Source organism: Anarhichas minor, unplaced genomic scaffold (genome assembly GCF_050575085.1).
Source record: "Anarhichas minor isolate MPS153535 unplaced genomic scaffold, ASM5057508v1 ptg000007l, whole genome shotgun sequence".
NCBI lineage: Eukaryota > Metazoa > Chordata > Actinopteri > Perciformes > Anarhichadidae > Anarhichas > Anarhichas minor.
Genome location: NW_027466453.1, coordinates 13,483,449 through 13,500,000, shown reverse-complemented (window position 1 = coordinate 13,500,000; position 16,552 = coordinate 13,483,449). Strand labels below are relative to the sequence as shown.

Below are 16,552 nucleotides of genomic sequence, written 5' to 3'. Positions count from 1 at the left end.
CTTTGGCTCTGTGCATTAAACACCTTTTTTATTTTATTAGAGCAATACAAAAAAACTGATATCAGTGTGGTAAATATACAAAAATTGTCTCTTATTTTACCACAACCTTTAAATTTCTTTCCTTTCTCCCCCCCCCCCCTTTTTATAGCCATCTCCCTTTGCTTTGTTTTATGTAGTTGTTATATACTGAAAATCAATATTTTTCTCCCCACGATTTGGACTTTGACTCCACACTGACACTCGTTACTGTTCTATGATTAGATTTAATGCGGAACATGAGGCACAAATATATGATTTCAAAGCCCAACGATACAAGGTCACATTTGTCAGCTTTACACTCATCCATAGCTCACATTGTTGTGTGTGTATATATACATTTGTCCCACTGCAAGTGTAGTGTGTAATGTGTGTGTGTGTCCACTTTGTGTTTGCTCTCAGGTTTGAGCTGCTGTTTGCTGAGCTGGAGATGAACAGAGAGGAGCTGGGTATCGCCAGCTACGGAGCTTCAGTGACCACTATGGAAGAGGTTTTCCTCAGGTGGGAGAAATATGACATGGGCGAATGTGAATGTGTCTTCTAATTCTATAGGACTCGAGGACTAACTCTCCTTATGCTGGGTACATTTTCAGTAAAGCAGCAATGCACAAGAGGAGGTATTGTAATTCAACAGAAAGTGGGTTCCATATACTACCTATATTTAAAAATGCCTGTTATAGTAGCTCTGCAGTCATACGTCTATTTTGGAATTCATGGAGCTACAACATTGAGCAAAACAGGGAAATGGCTGATGTGTTCGCTTTCTCTCCTTTGCTCACACATCTCAGTCCCAGCTGCTTACTGAGCAATTATTTCTGCTTCCCCGTAGACTTGACATGTGTATCTGTGGCAACGGGCGGGAGAGCGCTTTCTCTGCAGACCGCTAACAATGCATGCTACTGTATTTCAACTATAGCACGCACACGGTGTATGTCATTGTAATTGTCTCACAGGCCTCATTATTTTCAAGTCGCACTGAGAGTCCATCAGTGTGTTCTGGCCTTAAACCCGACACACACCAAACATCAAACATGACACCAACATGACAAGAAAAGCTGCCGTTTGATCATTTGGTCATTTAGACTATTTTTGCAGCCAAGTAAAATTCCTTGCCAGTTAGAGAGTAACACTGCTATCATTAAGGTTTCTTTAAAATAATGAATCTCAAATTAAATACTGTATCATGATCTTTTATAGTCTAAAACATCTGATGACCAAACATGTCAAGTTAGATTATGTTTTATCATTGTGACATACAAATACTACTACAAAAATCTTTTTTTTTTTTTTTTTTTTTAGTTTGTTCATAATTTTGCTCTTCCATTCCACAGGAAAGAGGTATAGAAAGGAAGGACCAATGGACTTGTAGGAAGATATATCTGGGCTCAGAAAGGCGCACAATATCTGGCGAGATGAGGGTGTAAAAAATGGCTTTATTTGCAAGCAGCACTGCAATTCTTCCCCTTAGTGAGCTGCTTAAAGAAAAGAGAAATAGATAGAGTGGATGGATTGAAGGACATCGCACAAAAGAGCTGCCGTCGATCTAGTTGTTGTTTTTATACATTCATAAGCATTTGACAAAAGTGAAGACTTGATATTTAAGGCACCTTTTGTTCCTGTTTTTCCTATTTTCAGTAAGTTGATAGATAAGCACATATTGATTTGTGTGTTCCAGGGTGGGAAAGCTGGTGGATTCTAGTTTGGACATCCAGGCAATCCAGCTGCCAGCCCTGCAGTACCAACATGAGAGACGCTCCCATGACTGGACCACCGATGACGCCAGCAGCATCAGCGGCATGACCGATGTCACCGACTTCACAGACAGCGGCACGCTCATTTCAGAGGACTGCTCCAGCATCAAGCTGAACACCGGGGTGAGACAAGGGGAAGCAAACTGATGCTTTTCATGTTTTCATTCATCATTCATTTTGCTCACATTTCAGTTCCTCTTCTCCTCTCCCATCAGGCCAGACTACACCTGCAACAGTTCTATGCCATGTTCCTGAAGAGGGCGCTGTACAGCTGGAGGAACTGGAAGGTGATGGTGGCTCAGTTCCTCGTCCCTTTGGTCTTCACCGTTTTGGCCTTAGTTGTGGCACGCTCCTTTCCCAATCATGACGACGCTCCTCAACTGAGGCTGGCACTCAGACGCTATGGTTCCACCAGGGTGCCCGTGGCTCTGCAGCCTGGGGTGGGTCCGCTGGCTGCTGCCCTGGCAAACACGTACAGTTCCCAGCTCTCTGCCCAGCTTGGCCAGCTCATCAACATCACGGGTAAGCATCGCGATAGAGAGACAGGGGGGGGGCTTGGCTTTACTGGTTAGCTGAGTATTTACTGACCACACCCTTTTTTTCCCCGCTCCCCGTCAGATTTCACTGATTACATCCTGACCCAGGCCGAGGAGGAAGGCGGCAGCTTTAACGAGCGCTGTGTGGTGGGTGCTGCTTTCCGTGGCAGCAGCCATCGATATGCAGAAGCAACAGCCTACTTCAACAACGAGGGCTACCACACACCCGCCACGGCCCTCATGATGGTGGACAATGCTGTGTTCAAACTGCTAGCAGGGCCGAATGCTTCCATCCAGACGGGGAATTACCCAATGCCACGCAACCTGTCTGAGAACGCCCAGAGCCAGCTCAGACAGTGAGTGAAGGGAAAGGGAGACAAGTTCTATTCTATTGCTGCATGACAAGAAAAGTACCCCTACATGAATGTCAGTCAATTATGTTGCACTTAACTGGTATATATTTCTCACCACTTATCTGAGGTTACGGTATGAATTGAAAATCTCTCAGGGGGGGAAAAAAAAATAGCTCAAAAGGGATTTTGATATAGATTCAAACCCCAGGTCTTTTTGTGTAGCAATCCTATTGACAAGAAAGAGAAATTAGTATTGATTTTAAATTATACATCAACAGGAATGTTCTTTTTTGCTATTTCTTTGCCTCTCCGTTGCACCATTTCTCTTCAATTTCTTCCTGTCATGAAACCCCTTTTCACCTCCTCCTCTCTTTTTCTCTCTTTTTTCCTCCATCTGCAGGGGAAATACGGGTTTCATCATCGCTATAAACCTGATGTATGGTATGGCCTCCCTGTCCAGCACATTTGCCCTTCTGCTCGTAACCGAGTCCTCTATCAAGTCCAAGCATGTGCAGAAGGTCAGCGGTGTCTACCTGTCAAACTTCTGGTTCTCTGCTCTGCTGTGGGACCTGATCAACTTCCTGCTGCCCTGTCTCCTCATGCTGGTCAGTGTGACATCCGATTACTTGTTGTAATAAAGGTAGAGACACTGACAAGCTAGTGTAAACAGTTGTCCGGTCGGAGAGTACAGCATGCATAAAATAGATGTATTGTACAGTCTCTTGACTTTACTTGTTTCCTGCTCTCAGGTTGTGTTTCAGGCATTCGGAGTCAAGGCTTTTATAGACAACAACCACCTGGTAGATGTGTTGCTGTTACTGCTGCTGTATGGCTGGGCGGTTGTGCCTCTTATGTACCTGCTCAGCTTCCTCTTCTCCACTGCCGCTTCTGCCTACACACGCCTTACCATCTTCAACGTGATCTCTGGCACGGCCACCTTTCTGGCTGTCACCATCATGGCCATCCCAGGTGAGGGGGGGAGACACAGGCTTCTTGTTTTATGCTCCGGCCAACATGTTATGTGCTCGAGTTAAGGATTTGAAACGCGTTTGTGTTTTGGGCTGAATACATCTTGAGTGTGTGGAATGGCGCGAAGGGGAAAAAGCACTTGCCCACTTGTGTCCCTCATTGAATACAAATCTGTAGTATTTGTGGTGGGAAGCCAATGAGGGATCATGTTCTAGCAACTCCTACTGGTTGATTGAGATGCCTGGGTGGAGAGGAGTGGGCTTTTGAAATACTAGTGAGGAGGCTATTGGCTGTCCAAAGACTCCGCAGGTCAACGTGGGACTACAAGAGGACAATGGGAGGGAAATGTACACAATAAAGAAAGAAATGTTTCGTGATCATTCTTGTTTCTCGTCTCCAGAGTTGCACCTGCAGGACACGTCGCACTTACTGGATAAGATATTCCTGATCTTTCCAAACTATTGCCTGGGCATGTCCTTCAGCCAGTTCTACAAGAACTACGAATTCATCTCGTTTTGCACCCCCAGTGGATTCAGCCGAGATATGTGCGACTTGTTAAGTAAGTACAACCTAAATGCAGCCTTAGAGAATGAAGAGGTCTTTGTTTTATTACGTATAGGTGGTACAGTGTGTGTTTTTACTTGTAAAAGTATGCAGTCTACTACCTGATTTTACCATTTAATATGTGATGTATGTTATTGGAGATATAATTATGATGAGTCGTAGTGTGGGTGTCAGTATATGATGAGTACACATATAGGTTTACCTTTGTAGTCGACAATGATTATAAAAATAATGATGTATCCTATATCTAGAATTTCTTTCAACAAAGAAAACCGAGCTCAAGCAGAAATGGAACGGATTGACTTAAAAGTTTATTTTCACTTCACACATTCAGAAGTTTGTTTGTTCGCTACAAGTTGAGACTAGTTTACAGTAAACAAGGCCCTCTTGTGACGAGGACGGCTCAACAGATACTTCCTGAAATGGAAAGTAAAGAGAAAAAATGAAAGGCAGAAATGCACCAGATGAGTTTTTTTTTTAGGCTGCAAATTTGGATTTTGTAGTTTTGTTTAAATCACCAAATTCAACACAAATGAAATGTTCAGATAAACCCCGCATATGTATGCTCTTAATTTACTTGACATAACTCTGTATTCTTCTGCTTCTAGACATCACGTACCAGAGTAACTACTTCTCGATGTCGGAGCCTGGTGTGGGACGCTACGTTGTGGCCTTCTCACTGCAGGGCGTAGTCTACATTATTCTGCTGTTTGTCATCGAGCTGCAGTGTGTCCGCACTCTCCGGCGACTCCTCGCCTCCCTGTGCAGAAGACGCAAACAGGTAGATGGATTGTGTGGAGCGGTCTCTGTGTTTTTGTTTTTGGTTTGGTGGAGTGGAAACTTTCCATTTTCATCTGAAATTTCCCAGCAACCACAGCTTGCGCTGCGCAGCAAGGTCTCTCCGAGAAACAATTTTCAAAGTGTGGTTAGATATATTCAAACTGGAGCCTGAAAAAGAGAAGTCAATGAAGACGACTAGAATAGTTTGTGAACGGTCTGTGATCATGCAGATTTGAATCAATGTACAGGGAATAGACTAGATGTTGTTAACACTCCATGAAAAGGAAACTTAAACTCTGAAGTATCTTTTAACTAGTAGGTTAAGTGGCAGTTGGCAACATTGGTGACTCATAAGAGGCACTTTGCAGGCTGTAAGAACTTGAGCATGAGACTAATAACAGAACAGAAGAAAGACCCTTAATTATCTTCCCTCTAAGTGCAGATGTCCCTGCAAACTGATTTATTATATCCAGGGTAACAGTCTTGAATTCAATGACAGTGATTTTGATAAATATGTTAATTGTCTTTTCCAAAATGGATACATTTCAAATGTCACTTCTTACATAACGACGCCAGAGCCACGCTGAAGAGTTGACGAGGTGTTACTTCACACTTCTGAGATCTATAACCACCTCTGCATTCATAAGCACATAGACTTAAATATAGGGATTCTTTGACATTTAATAAGTTCATATCTCATGAAAGACTGAAACTCCTCCAACTGATTTAAGAAAACACGAGTGAAACTGTTTATTGCTGAAATGATTACTTTATTAGCCGATAAGTTAATCGACAGAAAATCAATCGGCAACTATTTAGATAATTGAATAATCTTGAATGACATTTTTCAAGCAAAAATGCCGAAAATTTGCCTTGTCAGCTTTTTCAATTTGTGAGATTTTACGGATTTTCTTTATTTTACACAATTGCATTTTAAATTGAATATCTTTGAGTTTTAGACAAAAAAGGCAATTTGAAGACGTTGTCTTTGGCTTTAGCGCATTGAAACGGGCCTTTTTCATTATTGTGATTTATCGAGAAAATAATTGGCAGACGAGTCGATAATAAAAATAATAGTTAGTTGCAGGTCTAAATGCCTTTTAATAAAGAGAGTTAGAGTCAAAGGTTGTAGTTACAGTTTTTGCAGGCTCTTTCTGTCATGACCTTAAACTATGTTTGCCTAATCGTGTACCTAGTACAGGCTACTCCTTTAGGCTACTATGAAATAGTATGTATTATAGTAATATAATACTATTACACATTTATATGTATTATAGTAAGACATGTTTGTACTATCTCTGCCTGAAGGCAGACAACATCCCCCGGAGTCCCTTTTTATTGTGACGTGGTGTTTGATATTTGTACGTGTGTGTTAGTTACCTCTAATAGAGGATGCCGCACTGCTTCCGGAGGACAGGGATGTGGCTGAAGAGAGGAAGAGGGTCCTGGAGTGCCAGCCAATAGTAGAGTCTATGGTGGGCAGCCCTCTCATACTGCAGGAGCTCAGCAAGGTACGAAGCACAGGAAAGTCTTGTCCTTGTCTCAATGAGACGGACTGCCTCAGTGTTGAAAGACGTGTGTGGCTCCAGAGCCGTTTGTCTCAGTGAGGTATGACATGGTGGTACAGACCCGCTGTTATCTCTCCTTCTCAGGTGTACAGCAGCGGGGAGAGTCTTCTGGCTGTGGACAGGCTGTCTCTCGCCGTAGGGAAAGGAGAGTGCTTCGGCCTCCTGGGCTTCAATGGAGCAGGCAAGACCACAACCTTTAAGATGCTGACATGCGATGAGAGCGTTACCTCCGGGGACGCCTACATTGATGGATACAGCATCTTGAGGGACATTAAAAAGGTAAGAGCAGAGGGGGATGGAAGGAAAGGACATTTTTATAAAAACAAACAAACAAAAGGCCAGATTTGAAAGAAAACATTCATCTCTGGACTGCAGGTGCAGCAGCGCATTGGTTACTGCCCACAGTTTGACGCCGTGCTGGACCACATGACAGGAAGAGAAACTCTGAGTATGTATGCCAGACTCAGAGGAATACCAGAGAAGTATGTGTCTGGCTGTGTGGAGAATGTCCTGAGGTCGCTGCTGCTGGAGCCTCATGCTGATAAACTGGTCCGCAGCTACAGGTAGGTAGACTGCTGTGAGCCTTCCCTTTTTTTTCCTGTTTTGGGCCACGGGATTTACATCTTCGCCTGAATATTGCTCCATTTTTTTTTTTTTTTAGAGCAAGTGCATGTAAATAATATGTCCTCATCAATATATGCAGCGGCGGTAACAAGCGGAAGCTGAGTGCAGGCATGGCTCTGATTGGTGGGCCTCCGGTCATCTTCCTGGATGAGCCTTCGACCGGGATGGACCCAGTGGCCAGGAGACTGCTGTGGGACGCTGTTACACGCACACGGGAGTCTGGAAAGGCCATAATCATCACTTCTCATAGGTGAGCTTTATAGTTTGTATTGGATATCAGCAGTGGTACATTTACTCAAGTACTGTACATTTTTGAGGTAGTGGTCCTTTACTTGAATATTTTCATTTTGTCCTATTTTATGCTTCTACTTTACGTCATTTCAGAAGGAAATAATCAGTGGTGGAAGAAGCAGTCAGATCTTTTATGTCAATAAAAGTAACAATACTCAAAGTACAAGTACCTCAAAATTTAACTTCAGTTCAGTGCTTGAGTAGATCTTGGTTACATTCCTCCACTGAAAATATTGCACTTCTTACTTAACTACATTTAGCTATATTTACTATTACTGTTACTAGTATATATAACAAAACATGATGCAGTATTAAAGATGAAACTACCCAACAGTATATAAAGTACTGTGCTTCCACCCAACATTTCAAAATGTTATTTAGACAATAATGATAATCCAGTTATATAATATATGATAATATAACGCTCTTACTGGCCAGTTTCCTTTGATACTTTAAGTATGTTTTGCAACCAAAACTTCTGTCATAATTAGAATGTTATACTTATATTTGTATTTGGAGCTGGAGCCCGAACAGTCACTAAATGAAATGCTCTGACAAAAAAAAGAAAATGCAGATTTTGCGACTTTCTCGCTAGATTTAGTGACTTTTGGAGCGAGTGCTGCTCGCTGCTTTCATTGGAAAAGAGCTGGCAACACTGGGCCGGATTATTCGGTTCAATTTCACAAGATTACCGATTTGGTGCTACCAATGTTACTTACACTAAGTAAAAGATCTGAATACATCTTAAAATAAGTTTTGTTCTACATCTTGATGCATGAAAGGGAGACGACGTGTGGGTGTTTACAACTTGTACCTTGTCTCCCTGATATGTTCCCGCACCAGTATGGAGGAGTGTGAGGCCCTGTGTACCCGGCTGGCAGTGATGGTCAACGGTCAGTTCAAGTGCCTCGGGAGTCCCCAACACCTGAAGAGCAAGTTTGGCAGCGGCTACACCCTGCTGGCGAAAGTACACATAGAGGCTGAGCTGGAGGATAGTGACCTGCAGCTTTTTAAAGACTTCATCGAAAGTACCTTCCCAGGTCAGAGGCATACAGTTAACATTTACAATGATAACCAATAACATAACTGTAATTATGTTCTTAACCATAGAACAAAGTGTATTATTGTAGTTGCATTACCAGTTATCAGTCTACATTTGAACGCTTTTAATTTTCTCCCACCACAGGAAGTCAACTAAAGGATGAGCACCAGGGAATGGTGCACTATCATTTGACTGACAAAACACTTACCTGGGCCCAGGTAACGTGTTTATACAGAAATGCAGTAGTATCTCTGCACTTGTGCTGTGTTAGGGCTCCCTCTAGAGCACAGAATGGTACACAGTAATGCTTAAACATGCTTAGCTGTGTGCACAGTGATGGTTATAGTTGCATGGTCATGGTATACACTTTAAACAACACTGACAAGCGTGCTTTGAAAAAAGAATAGAGAATGTAAAAAAATATGTAAGTAGCTGTGTGCACACAGCAGAAATAACTTGTGTTTATTTGTATTTTCAATGTTCAAAAGTTGCAGACTGTAGCATTAAATTGTGATGTTGCCACAATGTCTTATATAAAACCGGAGATGCATTTGTATCACACTATTCTATGTTTTCTCCCTTCCTATTCTCCACTACCTTCCAGGTGTTTGGCACTTTGGAGGCAGCCAAAGAGAAATACCAGATTGAGGACTACTGCGTGAGCCAGATATCACTGGAGCAGGTGTTCCTCAGCTTTGCTCAGTTCCAGCACTGCACTGAGAGTGGTCGGAAGTAAGTGGAGCGAGGAGTCTGTCCGTGCATTGTTCATTTTCTACAGTGCTTTGTGTGTGTGTGTGTGTGTGTGTGGAGGACCTGTGTACACGGACCTGTTACACAGCAGGTGTGTACACAGGCCGGGGCAGGTTTTATCTCCAGCTCCATTTTGACATTGACCACCAGAACACACACACACACACTCACACTGGGCCAGTTGCATCAACTTCAGCATTTCTACTACTGTATCACGTCGGTGTGTCTTTGTTGGGTCATTCATGATGTTGCTGTTGTTGCTGTGTGACGAAGGAAGTAGGAGAATTGGGATTATGACGCGTGTGGGATCAGGATTATTCCAAGTAATGAACTCTTGAGTACTGCACCTTTCCAGTGACGTTCAAGACAATGACACCACTCATCAGATACTACAACTACTCTGAAATGTGTGTGACTGGGTTTATTTCTGCGCACTTGTGTGCACAGCTTGTCTTTGTTATTTATGATTTTATTTTATTGATTGTTTCCAAGAATTTGTGCTTTTTTTTCTGTGATAATCACAAGAGAATGAACCACTCCATTCGATACGTGTCTGTAATCATTGCACACCTTTGCGCCTTATCTAACTAACGAGGGTTCTTGTTTCTTTATATTGCCCTATACAAAAACGGCTGGTAATCATTATGAGCCTCTTAATGTTGTTGTTGCCAGATGTAAATAATGTGACGTGTTCATGGTACTAAGAAAACACGCAGAACATTTACTCATTTAAAGACTGTTTTGGGCACGTTAATGAATGCATGTATACAATATGATTTACAGAGTGCATGATACTGGAGGAGCAGAGAGCTGAAAACGATAACTAGAAGACCATTAATCCTCAGAGTACATTTAGTCCGGTCTTAGTACATTTAATACGCCTCCATTGTCCAAGTCTTGTGAACCAAAGTTTCGGTTTTCCTGCCAAACAAGTTACAGCGACAGCGTGTTACCATGTGGATATCCAGCCATCACAGTTTACATAGAAAAAAATATGACAATTATGTGACACAGAAGATGTTCAAACGGGAGGTCGTAACTTGAAATCAAGTCTTGTCAGACCGCATGTGATTGATCTGGGCCTAAAAATTGCAAGACTGCAATAACCTTTGAGGTGTTTTTGTACATTTCTTTTCATTTTTCTTGCTATGCATTTCACACTGTGTGTGTGTGTGTGGTGCAGAGAGTATGGAAACACATGATTCCTGATTTCATCCAGACTGTAGTAAAACAGTGCTATAATAGTCCTTAAATATTATAACTAAGAAATTGTTATTGCGCAGTGGACAAACTACTGCTGTGTCATCTTTTAATGTAGAGCTGCTCCTTCAGGGAACTCCAGGAAATGCAATACAAAAACAAAACGGCTGTATATAGATAGTAAAAACTGTATATAGATAATAAAAACTTGAAATAGATGCCTTGTTCTGAGGAAGAATGATCAGCTCAATGTTTGTTCCTCTTTCATGGGGATGCGCCGCTATGAAGCTCATTTGAGAGCGTGCCCAATTTATCACAGTCTCAAAGCCTTGATTGTACTTAAAAGACGTTGTTGGAGCATTCATGTATTCTGTAGGAATATTTAGAAAAACATTTGAAGTTTCAAAAAAAAAAAAAAATGAGAAATGGATTCTCAGTTGCCTGCTTTTCATCCATGTTAGAGGTCAAAAATGATATTCTCTGATGAATCGGTGATCACATTAACTTGAGGGTACAAATGACATTCCTACTCTTGGAAAATCCCTCTGACTTCACAGACGTGATATGAATGTATTTACTGTCTTACATGAAAGCAAAAAGCGCTCACAGTAATCAACTCTTTTAACAGCTTTGTATGATTTACAGCGCTTTCTTCATGTCACCAGATGTGTGTGTGTGTGTGTGCGAAGTAAAGTAGAAACTGACATTCCAGAAAGGCACAGATATGTGGCTTATTGGTCTTTTTAAAGGATTTAACCTCCTAATTTAGACTTTTGTTACATTTGTTCATGTTTTTGCACAATTTGTTTTCTCATTACATGTATGACTTGAATCAATTGCAATGTTATATACGTAAAAATGTAAAGGTTTGCTCTGCTGATATTGAAGGTTTGAGTTATCTTGAAATGCAGTGTATCGTATTTAACAAAGGGAATTTACATCATTGTAACTGTGTACTGTACATGTACCATGAAACTGACCAACTGTATATGTGTCACTATTCTTTTTAAATTAAATAATGCTCTATGCAAATGGTAGCAAATACCAGTTCCTGGTTGTGGTGGAAAAAAACTATTTAATAGTACAGAGTGAGTCCTATGATACTAAAGAAGGGAAGAGAAGGTTCAGTCGTCATACAGAGTGCACTGCAGTCTGAAGGAGGACGAACCCAGAGTGCAGGTTGTGTACGACTTACAAAGGACCTGAACACAGGGTGGGGGTAGGATGAGTCGTCACTAAGACATCTGGACTACAGTCGACCATTCTGTGGTACTGAATGGTCGGCTGTCTGCATTAAAAAAATAATACCTTTTACCCTTCAAAGGCATCACTTTTGGCCTTTGAGAGGCTACCTTAATTGAAAAGAAATACAAAAATCTAAGACTAGGAATACTACGATGCATTTTTAGAGTTAATCTTTTATATTACAAGTGAATGGGTATAAGTATGCTGCACAGTACCTCCCTGGGTCTGGAGAGTGACGCACACCTTTACATTTACAACAATGCCGGTCAGAGTGATAAGCATAGTCTGTGGTCTCCACTGCTGTTGTACAGTCTGATGGGCATTGAGATGCAGAGCCATCAATTGCCATCGACATGTTGGGTCAGGGAGAGCTGGGGGCTAGGGGGCTGTCTTTTTGAAGAGACCCTGAATAGAAAACAAATCTCCCTCGTCGGTGTGTTTCTGGCCTGGTTGTACAGGATCCTGTCCCCACTTCTGTAGGCCTCCTCTTTAGCCCGACGAAGCTGCCTGAGTCTTGCAGTAAACCAGGGTTTATTGTTGTTACGATGTCACAGTGTCAGTGAGCTCATCCAGGTCTGTAGCAGCAGCCCCAAAAACACTCCAATCAGTGCAGAGAAAGGAATATGTTGTCGAATAACTGCACGAGACCTCATATAATTTGGTACTTTGAACCCAGCTTGTATAAACATGTTTAAAAGATTAACAGAGCATGTCCCAGTAAAACTACACACCAACATCATTTGACCTGCAAAGAGGGCGTCACATGATGAGTGGACCAGATGTGTTTTTGTATTTGTTCAATCAAAGGGATTTGATTGGTGGACTGTGATGTAAGGTACAGTCCACCAAAAGTTATAAAGTCAGACTTTAGAACTCGTTGTAAACACGTCCTTGTGTACACAAGAACAATCTCCGCTGGTTGCTGGAACTTGACCCCTGATTTCTGTCAGGAATTTTTAACCTACTATACAGGTCATCACATACATTTTACCCTCCAATTAAATGTACCTGTAATCTGAGATGTTGTGACATTGACATTCTGTTCTTTGAACAAGGTCAACCTGAGGTACTGTAAGATTAAACTCTAACCAAACACGTTATTCAGCTTAGTCTCTCCTTTGAGATTTGCTGCTCTCCTGAGTGTTGGCAAAGCCATGATTGGCGGGTAGAAAATTAGTAACCCGAGACCTTATGCAATGGTATTCCAGGCCATATACGTTTGAGCTTGTATTTTAACTGCAAGGTTTAGTCAGAGGTGTACCTTAACAGCGGAACAAATGTCTCTTTTTGAGGATTTTGTTGTCTACCTCTGCTCTAGTCCCACCGCTTTGTTAGGGATTGTTGCTCTCCTGCTCGTCCTCCATCTCGTTTCCAATAGTTTCACCTCCCAGGCATTCGGAAAGGTGCCTCCAGGTCCGAGGCCTCTTCCCCTGCTTGGCAACCTGTTGCAGCTCGATCTCAAGAGACCATACATTACCCTGTGTGAGGTGAGTTAAGCTATCGTATCGCAAAACAAATCCATTTTGTTATATATTTGAAGGTCCTTTTGTCATTAGAAATGTCTTTACACGATCTTAGACTCCACATTTTCTATTTTTACAGCTTTCGAAGAAACATGGGTCTGTGTTTACCGTCTACTTGGGAACCAATAAAGTGGTGGTCCTGGCTGGATACAAGGCAGTCAAAGAGGCTCTGGTCACCTACGCAGAAGAGTTTGGAGACAGAGACGTCGCCCCTATTTTTTATGATTTGAATCAAGGTCATGGTAGGATCTACCTTTACATACTCTTCAATATACAGTGTGTGTACTTTTTAGCACAGAACCAAATAATATAAATTACCAGTTATAGCTAAATCAAGTGCACAAATATCCTTGTATTTGTCATCTGTTTGATTATACACTGTTTTTATTTTTGGTTTCAATGTTTACATTTCTACTTTGTTTTATATCACTGATGCGTGTTGTATCTAATGATATCCACATGACTAGTTCAGATTAAATGTAACTTGCATGTCATACTTGATAGGAATTCTGTTTGCAAATGGAGAATCATGGAAAGAGATGCGGCGTTTCGCCCTCACCACCCTCAGAGACTTTGGGATGGGCAAAAGACTCTCTGAGCATAAAATCTTGGAGGAATGCCACCATCTGATCCAAGAGTTTGAAAAGCACAAAGGTATGGAGTTGAAATATACAACAAATAGCAGCAGGTCACATCTTAATGCTGAGTGACAATTCCTCTGCAGGGTTTGTTATTTTGCTCAGAAAATGGTACGCTGTGCTCAAATCATCCCCCATATTCTAGTTTCTTCTGTAGCCAGTGTAAGTCATGGTGGGGTTTGCTTTAATAGTACAAGACGATCATTTTCCTTTTGCTTTTACATCTTAATAATTTTCAGTATTTTTGACTGCCATTTCACAGGGAAACCATTTGATACAGCATGCCCGGTAAATCACGCAACATCCAACATCATCTCCGCTATTGTGTACGGCAGCAGGTTTGAGTACAATGACCCCCGATTCAAAAACTTGGTGAGAAGAGCCAACGAAAACATACGCATTGTGGGCTCTGCGTCAATCCAGGTGACCTTCGTATTTGCTTTTTAATCTGCTGCAGTTTTAAGGGGATTGCACACAAGCAGGGGTAGCTGATGAAACTGTGAAAGGTTGTGCAGAATGGTAAACGGCATCAGCATTTTATAGCAGTAGATTCATATACACATATATATATATATTAGGGGTGGGGGAAAAAATCGATACAGCATATTATCGCGATATTTTGCGTGGCGATATTGTATCGATCTTTTATTATATAAACTATTTAAAAAAAAAAAAAAAGAATTACTAGAAAAATCAAATCAATTGCTTTTTCAGTCCACTAGATGGTGCTGTGTTGTTTTCTGGTGAGGTCAGCAAAGGTCCCGGGTCAGCGTGATTGGTAGGAAGTTGGTCAAAACAAAGATAGAGACATCTGGCCTCACAATGGGGTTAAATCTGCCAACAGTAGGCAGGCTCATGGGGAGAGTGCAGCGCATGACTGTCTCTCTGCCCTTGACGTCCACGCATCGCAAGTTATACTGAGTTATATAACTCTTATATCCTACTTATATAAGTTATAGTTCATATACTGAGTCCACACGTTTGCATTTAGTTAAGTTGGACTATGTAGTAATACATTCAGTTTGTCAGGTTCATGCAACATTTATCTGTCTGTCTGCTTGACAATCCTATTTTGCCGCAATAAAAATGATTGAAGTGAGATGAACAGACTGAAAACTTTATCTTGTTAGATAAAACGTGTTGACACAGTTTTCCTTTGGGGACATAATTTGAAGTTGAAAAAAGTAATAAATCGCAATATAGGCCTATGTTATCGCAATACTCAGAATATCGCATTATCGTGATAATATCGCAGTATCGTGATAATATCGTATCGTGACCTAAGTATCGTGATAATATCGTATCGCGGGATCTCTGGTGATTCCCACCCCTAATATATATGGTCCAACAGAAGGCTGAGTATCGTCTGCAGACCTTTTCACAAGATTTAGGCTAGTACTTTCAGATTAGGGTAAACATCAACTATATCTTTAGATAGTGTGCAGTGGGACCAACTTTAAGTGACAAAACAATACAAGAAAATGCTGTCAGACTAAAAATGGATGTAAACTGGTTGATTATTTAACTGTGTCAAACAACTGATCAAAAAGTGTCTAAATGCTAAATCTACAGTTTATGAATACATATACTGTACGTAATGGGGCACATAGAACACATCTTGCTGTCTAATGTGTTAAACAAAACATGAAGATTTTGTATTATTCTATGAATTCTACTTGGGTTGTTGTTTGGTGCACATTGTATTCACTATAATCTTTGTTGTTTTCACTGTTACGTCACAGCTTTACAACGCGTTTCCCAGGCTGGTCAGTTGGATAAAAAACCGGCAGATTTTATTTAAAAATGTTGCGGTGACTGTCAGAGATGTCAAAGAATTAATGATGCATCTGAAAGAGACACTGAACCCTCACTTCTGCAGGGGGCTTGTGGACTGTTTTCTGATCCGGAAGCAGAAGGAGGAGGTAAGACAACGTTTTTTTAAAAAGTTTTCATCCATCAAAAAGAGCTCATGTTATGCTTATTTAATGATATATGGGCGTTCTTTCTCTTAGGACTCTTGTGTTAAGGACACTCACTACAATGAGAAGAACTTGATATTCACAGTGACCAACCTGTTTTCAGCTGGTACCGATACCACAGCGACTACACTGAGATGGGGTTTGCTGCTTATGGCTAAATATCCTCATATACAAGGTAAAGAGAGGGTTGAGGCTCATTGGTGTGCATTTGTTATTCACCTGTAGATGCCCTTAAATAGCCTACTTGACAACGACAAGGTCAAAATAATAGGCCCATAGAAGAAACCTTTGAGAGGAACCTTTTAAAAAATGTTTATACAGATTGTGTTTTATAGTGATTTGATTTTCAGGAATTATAAGTAATTTTGAAGATGTTAGAATGCTGATGTTAGCACTGAGCTCAGAGTAGGCTACAGCTTCACAGAGGTTGCATGGCTGTGGACTAGTCTTGTTCAAATGAATGCAGACAAAGAATATTAATTTATTAATATGCGATTCCAGACCAGGTCCAGGAGGAGCTGAGCAGGGTAGTAGGAAGCCGTCAGATCCAGGTCGATGACCGGAAGAGCCTGCCGTACACCGATGCTGTCATCCATGAGACACAGAGACTGGCCAGCATTCTCCCCATGGCCGTTCCTCACAAAACCAGCCGAGACGTCATCTTCCAAGGCTTTTTCATCAAAGAGGTCGGTTGCCCACATAA

At 41.4% G+C, this 16,552-nt stretch overlaps 1 protein-coding gene across 2 annotated transcripts in view; it reads left to right on the top strand.

The window, feature by feature from the left end:
• The window catches only part of abca3b (ATP-binding cassette, sub-family A (ABC1), member 3b), a 32,874-nt gene that overhangs the window by 15,087 nt on the left and 1,235 nt on the right, over positions 1-16,552 (top strand). For both annotated transcript variants that reach the window (XM_076085949.1, XM_076085950.1), the window contains 22 exons: positions 439-537; positions 1,712-1,910; positions 2,003-2,309; positions 2,406-2,679; positions 3,077-3,281; positions 3,426-3,645; positions 4,046-4,204; positions 4,818-4,990; positions 6,366-6,500; positions 6,642-6,836; positions 6,933-7,120; positions 7,261-7,431; positions 8,316-8,512; positions 8,659-8,732; positions 9,119-9,246; positions 13,028-13,196; positions 13,312-13,474; positions 13,737-13,886; positions 14,133-14,293; positions 15,613-15,792; positions 15,883-16,024; positions 16,351-16,535. In XM_076085949.1, coding sequence (XP_075942064.1) covers positions 439-537; positions 1,712-1,910; positions 2,003-2,309; positions 2,406-2,679; positions 3,077-3,281; positions 3,426-3,645; positions 4,046-4,204; positions 4,818-4,990; positions 6,366-6,500; positions 6,642-6,836; positions 6,933-7,120; positions 7,261-7,431; positions 8,316-8,512; positions 8,659-8,732; positions 9,119-9,246; positions 13,028-13,196; positions 13,312-13,474; positions 13,737-13,886; positions 14,133-14,293; positions 15,613-15,792; positions 15,883-16,024; positions 16,351-16,535 — 3,874 coding nt within the window. The remainder of the gene's footprint in view (positions 1-438; positions 538-1,711; positions 1,911-2,002; positions 2,310-2,405; positions 2,680-3,076; positions 3,282-3,425; positions 3,646-4,045; positions 4,205-4,817; positions 4,991-6,365; positions 6,501-6,641; positions 6,837-6,932; positions 7,121-7,260; positions 7,432-8,315; positions 8,513-8,658; positions 8,733-9,118; positions 9,247-13,027; positions 13,197-13,311; positions 13,475-13,736; positions 13,887-14,132; positions 14,294-15,612; positions 15,793-15,882; positions 16,025-16,350; positions 16,536-16,552) is intronic.